Below are 9,810 nucleotides of genomic sequence, written 5' to 3' on the forward strand. Positions count from 1 at the left end.
TCTTACAGGGTTTATACTGAGTTCAATATTGTATAACTGTATTAATTCAACTGTGAACCTAAAAATTTACAGCCACTTTTGAAAGAGATGTATCCTTGCTCTGGAGTGTGTTACTGAATATGTTAAAGCTGTAATGAAATGCTTCTTCTAATCATGTAGTTATTAAAAATTTTAAAAAGAAAAAAAGAGACATAAGAGATGGCTCAGTGGATCAAGTGCTTGATGCCCAAGCATGAGGATATGGGTTTGGATTCCTCAGCATTCACGAAAAGCCAGCTATGGTGGTGCCTACCAAAAAGAGACATAAGAGATGGCTCAGTGGATCAAGTGCTTGATGCCCAAGCATGAGGATCTGGGTTTGGATTCCTCAGCATTCACGAAAAGCCAGCTATGGTGGTGCCTACCTGTAACTCCAGTACGAGGGGGTAGACCGTGGAGGGAGACAGGAAGATCCTGGGGGCTCACTGGTCAACCAGTCTAGCTAAAATGATGAGCTCCAGGTTCAGTGAGAGCTCCTGTCTCAATAAAGCCAAGTATGGGGTTAGCCAAATGACTAACCTCACCTTTAATCCCAGGTGGATCTCTGTGAGTTCGAGGCCAGCCTAGTCTATAGTGAGTTCCAGGCCATACAGGGTTAGTTATATAGTGAGACTTGACTTTTTTTTTTTTTTTTTTTTTTTGGTCTTTTTGGAACAAAGTCTCCCTGTAGCCCTAACTGGCCTGGAACTCATTATGTAGAGCAGGCTGGCCTTGAACTCTCAGAGATCTGCCTGCCTCTGCCTCCCCAGTGCTGAGATTAAAGGTCTTAAGAGACTCATCTTAAAAAAACAAAAGTGGAGTGACAGAAGAAGATATCCAGAGTCAACCTCTGCCCTCCACAGAGCACACACAGGTGAGTACACCTGTGTACACATATGGGCACAGCTCAGTAGGAGAGCGCTTGCCTAGCATATGTGAGGCCTTGGGTTCAATCTCAACCACCACAAAAATAAAAGCAAAAATAAGAAATAAATAAATGATGGCTCTTGCTATCATCGATTTGACCCCCCCCCAAAAAAAAATTATCTTATCCAGCCACCCTATTATGAAGACCTGTTCTTTTAGAGCTTGAGGTGTGTAAAACCCCTGTGTGCAAGCAGCAGTGCCACCTCTACAGGTTAAGTTGGTACCATGGCTAATGACAAAGAAGGGTGGAAAGGAATCCTGTGGGGAGGTTTCTGCTTCATTGCCTCTCTCCAGAGGAATGTGAAGCACATGGAATCCTGGCTTACTTCATCGTCAGCTAATTCCTGGGAGGCAAGTAGAGAGTTCAGAGCCTGAAGTGTGAGCAATTCAGAAGGAAATTTGTTTCCTCTTCTAGAAAATAGGAATAATAGTATCTATGTCATAGGGCTGCTCAGAGGCTTGTTTATTTTAGATTTGTTTGTTTTTACTTTATGTTGTATGAGTGTTTTCCCGCATGTATGTGTTCCACATGTGTGCAATGCCAGAGGAGGTCAGAAGAGGGCACTGGACCCCCTGGAACTAGAGTTATGGACACTTGTTAGTCATCATGTGGGTGCCTGAAACTGAACCTGGGTCCCCAGAGCTCTTACCTGTTGAGTTATTTCTCTACCCCTTATTTTATTGTTTGAGACAGGGTATCACGTAGACCGAGCTAGCTTCATATACACTGTATAGTGAGGCTGGCCCCAAACTCAGATCTCCTGCCTCTACCTCCCAAATGCTGAGATTATCAGCGTGAGCCACCACACTGTAGGGTTTTCTTGGGGGGGGCAGGATTTGAGACAGGGTCTCACTGTGTGGCCCTGAGTGGCCTCGAAGTTGCTATGTAGATCAGGCTGGCCTTGAACTCACAGAGATCTACCTGCCTTGGCCTCCCAAGTGCTGGGATTAAAGGGGTAAACCACCAAATCTGGCACTTCTGTGTTTTTGGTACAAGATCTCACTGTACATCCCAGGCTGGCCTTACAATTCTCCTGTCTCAGCATCTCAAGCACCAGGATAACAGGTGTGCACCACTCACCCAGCTTTTGCCAGGAGGTTTAAATGAGATTATGAAGTTCATAAAAAGCAGCTGTGATTACTCTTGCTACTAACTGTATTGTCTTAACCTGGATGTTATCTTCTCTCTTGACATAATAATGTAGCTATGATACCAGGCTATCTTTATACAGGTCTTGAAATTTTTACTTATCCTACCCAGAAACTGTCAACAGATTTTACACATTCTATAGGATTTGAACATGCCATGCCCATGCTCTGAAAGACTACTCAAAATAGAGCTTTCCTCTTCCCTGTATCTCAAAATAAGGCTTCAGGGAGCAACAAACCACATTTTCTGGGAAATTTTTAAAGCACTTGAGAAACAATTCCAAATACATTGTATTCCTTAAGATAACTGAAGGGCAGGAAAAAAGGCTCAGTAAAAGGCCACTAAGCCTGACAACCTGGGATCCACCAGGTGGAGAGAACTGACTACCTCAAGCTGTCCTCTGAACTCCACATGTATTCTGTGTCATATGCACACACACACACACACACACACACACACACATACACATATACACCGCACAACTAAATGTAAAAAATTTTTTAATTTTATTTTATGTGCATGAGTGTATTGCATGTATGTGTTTAAGTGCACCAGTGTCATGCAATGCCCGCGAAGGTCAGAAGAGTACATTGGATCCCCTGGAACTGGAGTTATCAACCGTTGTTAGCCACCCTGTGGGAGCTGGGAACCCAACCCAGGTCCTCTGAAAGAGCATTCAGTGTTCTTAATTGCTGAGCCATCTCTCTGACCCCGTAAAAGAATGTTTTTTAAAGATGACTGAAAATGGGAGATCAATCCAAGTCTAGATCTTTCCCACACACATCTTCTGGGACAGTTGGGGTTTGAAATATTCTGCTCCGAGAGGCAGTACGGGTTGGAGACTGGGGTTCCCATCTTAGGCTCTGGGTTCAAATTCTGATGCAGTTCCTCAGTGGCTCTGTGACAGAAAACTGCTCTGAGCCTCAGTTTCCCATTGGTAAGACAGGACTGGTAACAGTGCCTACCTCATAAGAATATATACTAAGTGCTTGTTAATGTGTCAGCAATACAGCAACGCTCTCAAAACTGAACTGCTTAAAGTACATTTGTATTTCTTAGACCACATGGCCCAGTTTGTAGTGCAAAACTGGTGAGAAGTGGGGAAACTGTAATTTTGGGTGGGGGGAAGGGCACGTTTAGAACCATTCACTTTTACTGGCTGAGTCTGTGGTAGAAACTTCTTGTTTAAACTACCTGGGGTGGGGAGAGTGGAAAGAGGGAATCTCCCCTTTCTTATTTGCTTAGGCCTGACATCTCCAATTGGTTTCCAGAAGGCTGTAGTCAGCCCTACATAGAATTTCTCTGGTCCTCATCCATGCCCACAAGGTGGTAGCAGTTGAACTCTACAGGCTGGGGCCATGGGAAGGGAACACTTGGCATATTCCCCTTCTCACCGTCCCACCCCGCCCCCCACCTCCGCTTCTAACCCCCTTCTCCCGGCGCAGGCCTGACAGGAAGTAGAGCTGCTGGGCTTGGAGTGCTCACTGGAGACGCCTACAACCAAGGAAGCAGCTTCTTTACCTTACGCTCTCAAATCAGGTGTCCCTGTGAATATTCTGTACCTGCCGGGTCGCACACCCAGAGCGGGGGAGGGTCTCTCCGCCCCTAAAAGGCACTGCCTGGAGCCAGGAGCTTCCCCGCTGCAGAAACCTCCGGTGATAAATTATGCAGCAGCACCTTTGTGTCGCTGCCTCTCAGCCAGATGGGAGGCGGGCTCCCCAGTCTTTTGTTTCCGGCTTGGCTCCAAGCTCTGATCCCTAGCTCCGCACAGAGGTGAGGGGGAGATCCCACAGGCCAAGTCAGGGCTTGTTGCAAGTCCCAGCCAGGCTTTCTCCAGCTGGGTCTCAGGCAGCGTCCCTCCCTCCTCACTCTCACCTGAACAACCCGGAGCAGGGCGTCAGAGAGAACTGACAGTCAAGCCGCTCGTCTGTGGAACACAGATGGAAAGCCTACGTGCACTGAAAGAATGAAGTCCGCTCGGATGGGCAGAAGAGGTGCCCAGGGGCACCTGGGATGTTTGCTTCTTGCTAAATCAAAGACAGAACAGAAAACCGACTCAATAAGAAATCGCCCATAAATTGGAGGATGGACTCTACTTAGCGGCTGCTCTGGATTACGGTCAACTTTCCGCAGCTCCCTAAAACATCACAACACTGGCACCAAAGTAAAAGGAAGAAACAAAGAGACAACAGGGGTCAAACTTTGGGGTGGAGGAGATGGGGGCTGGGGGTGAGTCTGGGGCTGGAGACCCACATCAGTTATCCCCACACACGGACAGGACTCCAGGTTGAAGACTGTGGTTGTGAAGGAAGCAAGCTCCCAACAGCCCAGCCCCCAAATTGGGGCACTTACTACTTTAGGAGTTCTGGGGCCTGACTCCCTCCTCAGGCCAGTGGGAGGGACAAGTTTGGAATTCTAAACTGTTCCAGCTACAAGAGACCTCAGCCAACCCCTCTCACCCAGGGTCACAGTAATCTTGGGGTGAGAAGTTGTGGGGCTCACCCCTGACCCCTCAACAAGGGAGCTTCCAAAGGAGTGCCTCTCTGAGGATCACTCAGGCAGAGTAGGCTCCCCTTGCCTCCCTTTAATAGCTTAATAGAACTGTTTTCTAGAAATGTAGATGGGCAGGAACTGTGGTTAGGTTTCAGTAGGTTTTCAAGAGAGGGGAAAGAAAGGACAAGGTATTTCACAGAGAAAAGAAAAGGGGGAAAATGGCTGAAATAAATGAAGAACCAAGCCTCTTTTAGCATATGACACTAATATAATTTATTTGACTCCCATATTCCAAAGTCCAGAGTCATCTCTGATCCATTTAGGCAATCTTAGTAACAAACAGTTGACATTTATCCAGGCCTATGGTTACACAGCAGTTGTTGGGCTTTGTGCTGAATAGTTTGAAGATATTATAATTTCATTTAATTTTCACAGCATGAAATCTTCAGGTGGAAATTTATTACCACTTCTTTCCCCCACTCTATCTTCATTTGCAGGGAGAGTCAGTGTTTTTGTACTAGGTCTCCAAGAAGTGTCAAAACCAGGAGTTGAACCAAGTCGGGTCTGTGCTTTCTCAAACACTGAGGGAGGTATGCAGTGATTAGATTAGAGTTTGACAAACACGTGTTTGCTGAATGAATGAACAAATGCCTGTGTGCAGCTCTCAGCTTGGGCAGTGCTCCTGAGTATGCCAGGGAGAAAGACCCTGACCTTGCCAGTTCTAAGCTGGAGGGACAGCGGCAAGCACAGGCAGTCAGTCAGTGCTATTTTAGGACCAAAGTCAGGCTCAGCCAACTGAACCTCAGCACATAATCTTCCCTGGGACACTGAATCCAACCAAACTGAGAAGAGAAAGGTGTCCACTGTTGAAAATGGGATGACCATCAGGACATAGCCTGGGATTCACATGCCCCATGTCCATATGGCAAAACTTGGCTAAGCTAACACCAAAAAATGCAGAGAAGGTGGTTTAGGAACAGGCTCACAGACGTAGCCTAGCAAAGACATGGAACTTTTTTGTAATTTGAGATATACCCAATCATAAGAAAGATGAGGGTACATTCTTTTTTTTTTTTTTTTTGGGCTTTTTGAGACAGGGTCTCCCTGTAGCCCAGCTGTTCTGGAACTATGTAGACCAGGCTGGCCTTGAACTCACAGAGATCCACCTGCCTCTGCTGGGATTAAAGGCGTGTGCCACCATGCCTGGCTGAGAGTACAGTCTTAAACTCTGAAATTATTCTCATTCAAGAACCTCCTAGCATTGATCCACTCTCTTTTTAAAAAGATTTATTAGCCTGGTGTGGTGGCACATGCCTTTGATCCCAGCACTCCGGAGGCAGAGGCAGGCAGATCTCTGTGAGTTCAAGGTGGGCCTGGTCTACATAGTGAGTTCCAGGACAGCTGGGGCTACAGGGAGACCCTGTCTCAAAAAAAGACAAAAAAAAAAAAAAAGATTTATTTACTTTTATTTTATGTGTATGGTGTTTGCCTACATGTATGGATGTGCACAATGTGCATGCCTGGTGCTCACAGAGGCCAGAAGAAGGTGCTGGGAACCGAACCTGGGTCCTCTGCAAGAGAAGCAAGTGCTCTTGACCATTAAGCCATTTCTCCAACCCCCACTATTGGTTCTCTTTAAAGAAGCGGCAACATAAACAATCTCTCCCATCTTCATTCTAGAGGCCAAGACTAACAGTTAATCTGTAGAAGACATGAGCAAAGAGCTACGAAACACTGTGTACTATGTGATCCCCTGTGTTCTTTGTTGGTCCAAAGGATGAGCATATATGTGCTCTGTGTTGGCCAGACTTGGTTTCCTTGCACCTGTCATTCTTAATACCATGTGCCAGTCCCAAAGATGTCATCTGATATTCAACAGGGAACAGAAGAGGAAATCCAAAATCAGTGACAAGCCAAGCATCTTGCACAAGTCCAAGAGATCAAGGTCAAGGTCACTCAAGCTCCATGGCAACCATGACAACAGCCAGATGGAAAGAAGACCAGTCTCAGGCCCAACTATTTTGCACTCATTCTCAGAAATAGCTTTTTATCTACCTAAGCCCTCCTGTACAGAATTCAATTATCTGGAAGAATACTCCAGAAGTTCCTACATACTGCAGTCATAACCTCAGGATGAAAAGACCAATGGCTATTAACAGCCATTAAGTTTCTTTCTTTCTAAATTCTTAAAATAAAATTAAAAACAACACTTTGCTAGTTTGTTTTTTGAGTAAGTTTCATGTAGCTCAGGCTAGCCTTGAGCTCTCTAGGTAGTAATCCTCCTGCCTGAGCCTCCCAAGAGCTGGGAATTTCAGGACTGGGCACCATGACAGGCTTTTTTTTTTTTAGACAGGGTCTTGATCTGTAGCCTGGAATGGCCTCAAACTCATTATGTAGCCCAGGTTGGCCTCAATCTTGCTGCAATCCTCTTGCCTCAGTCTCCTAAGTGCTGGAACTGCAGGTATGAGCCACTATGCCGAGTTTTCCCTCCAAATTTTTAAAGGGTAAAGTGTTATATAGGCTATACCAAACCTAGAGTCTCTAGGAAAACTCTGAGGACTAATAAAATCTAAATAAACATCTTAGTCTACTGTCTTGAATTACTCCTGAAGTTAGATCTGTGTAATTAATGCTCAGCTATGCTTCAGAGAACTACCTCTCTCTGAGCCCCTGGATTTAGCAGCAGGGATCCTAGTGGAGTTATTGGGGGGGAGGGGGGGTGTAGGCTCTGTAACCGCTAGGTCTCACTGTTAATCTGTTCCCTCTAGATCGATGGTTCAATATCAGGTCCTGCAAAGTGCAACTCTAACTACCTGTGCCTATCCTGTGTGCAAGTGAAGTCTCCAAGCTTAGAAATTTCTATTAAACCTTTTCCTTTAAAAAGGAACCCAAACGGGTCACCAAGAACCCTCTCATGCTTTTTCTGTGAAGCATTATATATCCATAATCCTCTGCCCCTTTTCTCATCCTATGCTCTATGAGGATATAATGTATGCAGTTTTGACAGCAGCTCTGGAGAAGTGAATTCCTCCTGGCCAGTCGCAGCCCGGAATCTCCCAGCAGCTCCCCCTTCCCTGGGGCAGAAGGGGGCAATCTCCTCTTTGGCTTTGTTGGTATCCGTTTTAGCCCTCCCCCCTTTTTTTCCCTAGTGCCTAGTTATTTCCCTTGATCTTTTTCAAAACTTCCTCCAGGGGGCCGAGAGGAAAGTTCCATCCCCTTCCCTTGCAGCCCGAAGGGGGAGAAACCCCCCAAAATGCATAGCTGTCCCTTTAAGGGGCCCATGTGGTGGGAAGAACAGTTACATTCCTACCCCAGTAGGACTGCTGTCCCGACACGCCGCCGAAGAGGCTACAAATAACCTTCGAGGAGAGAGAGACCGGGAGGGGGAGAACACCGCGCCGAGAGGAACGTGGGTTGGCCAGGCTACCACTCCTCGGAGAGAAGGAGCTCAAGCCGGAACGTGGGTTGGCCAGGCTACCACTCCTCGGAGAGAAGGAGCTCAAGCCGGAACGTGGGTTGGCCAGGCTACCACTCCTCGGAGAGAAGGAGCTCAAGCCGGCGCTAGACACCACACGGAAAAGGCCATTGAAAACCCACGCGTAGTTTCAATAAGACACCAGAACTCTGTTTTGGATTCGGGAGCTAAAACGATCTTTAAAGCAAGTGCCCAGGCAGCTCTACAGTACCTTGCCAAGGCAAGTTCCGAAACCTGAACTTTCCACTCTATGGAAAGACCCGAGCTCTGCCAGGGTTCGCAGACCCCCTCCATGCTGAACCCCACCCCTTCATCCGGCTGCGCAGAGAATCTGAAGAACCCCGCCTCTCCCACGTGGAAAAGCCAGCGGGTGAATACGGTTAGAGTTCCAAGATCGATCTTTGATCTTTGGGCACAAACTTAAGAGGCAGCTGCTAGATCACAGGGTACACTAGTGTTCTCAGGCAGCTGCAGAATAGCAGATTCCACTGGAGTCCTAAGCAGACACAACAGTTGCGTCCGGGCACCGAACACGTTATTAATAAGGAGCAGATGAAGCTGCAGTTCCGCCGCTATCCGCCCAGCTTCCCCCCCCTTCAGAGGCCAAGGCCCCACCCCTCAGGCCAGGAGGCTGCCTCGGAAAGTACAGTAACCACGCGACCCCTGCGCCCATAACCCCCTACCCCAACCAGGACCGATCTGCCGGAGCCTTCCAGCAGTTTCTTCCCAAAGTTCCATCCCTGTTCCCCACCCCTCCCTTGGGGAGGATCCGGGGCAGGAAGCTGATTGGCCGCAGCAAGGAGAGCGAACCCAAAACACCACTGAGGGGTGATGCTGCAAGTAAACGTGCCCCCAAGACCCTCGATGAGAGCCAGGTCTGGAGTTTGATGAATTGCTCCCGAAGTCTAGGCATCCCCAGAGCTCGAGTACCACATTCCTAGAGGCCCCTCTCGGCCATCCACCCGAGAACACACAGACCCTGGAAGGGGGAACTATTTACAATTTATAGGTTTAGCGACCATCTTTCTCGCTTTCCTTTCTTTGCACACATCCATACGCACGCCCCAAGGACGCAGAAACCCCGTCTTAACCTGAAAGAAAAGCAAGCCCCTAGCTTTCCAAAGAGCCGCGATGGAAGCGAGCTAGCGTCTCGGATCTCAGATCCTATCCCGCCCGGCCCAGACCGGAGCCGGGGGGCGTCCCTCCACCTCCGCGCCCTCTCGCGCTCCAGGAGCAGGGGGAGCTCCTAGTGCCCTCCCCGGCATGCTTTTTCAGGGTTACTGTTGGAGTGAGCTAGAGGGGGGCTCTCAGGCCCTAGCCTGCGCCGTCCGGCTCCCAGGAGGCGAGTCCTGTAGCGGCCGGACCCGGGGACAAACTTTCCCGGTGGGCCGGTCGGCGCGGGCGCTGCAACACCGCTTACCGTGTGCGCAGAGCAGGGCGCCAAGCAGCAGCGCGCCCCACCGCCTCCTCATGTTGCTGCAGCCGCCGCCGGCGCTCCCTACCGGCCCCGGGGTCCCTCCGGCTCCCGCGGGACGTCGCGGCGGAGGGAATCTGCGAAGGGTGCCCCCGGGTTGGACAGCTTCCCGGGTCCTCCGCAGCCCGCACGCCCTGCAAGTCGCCCTCCCGGCCGCTGCAGCCTCCAGTGCTGCGGGAGCCGAAGCCGCCCAGCCAGGGGACTGGGAGGGGGTGTCCCGAGCCCGGCCGCCCCGCCCCCCGCCTCAGCCCCTGCCACCGCCACTGCGCCTGG

The 9,810-nt window shown here is 49.2% G+C and overlaps 1 protein-coding gene and 1 pseudogene across 1 annotated transcript in view; both read right to left on the minus strand.

The window, feature by feature from the left end:
* Positions 1 to 9,771, minus strand: part of Lrp4 (LDL receptor related protein 4) — a 77,143-nt gene extending 67,372 nt beyond the window's left edge. The window contains exon 1 of the mRNA XM_008843557.3: positions 9,484 to 9,771. Coding sequence (XP_008841779.1) covers positions 9,484 to 9,535 — 52 coding nt within the window. The 5' untranslated portion in view covers positions 9,536 to 9,771. The remainder of the gene's footprint in view (positions 1 to 9,483) is intronic.
* Positions 9,562 to 9,810, minus strand: part of LOC103742558 — a 9,320-nt pseudogene continuing 9,071 nt past the window's right edge.

The sequence above is a fragment of the Nannospalax galili genome, unplaced genomic scaffold (genome assembly GCF_000622305.1).
Source record: "Nannospalax galili isolate Female #2095 unplaced genomic scaffold, S.galili_v1.0 scaffold1200, whole genome shotgun sequence".
NCBI lineage: Eukaryota > Metazoa > Chordata > Mammalia > Rodentia > Spalacidae > Nannospalax > Nannospalax galili.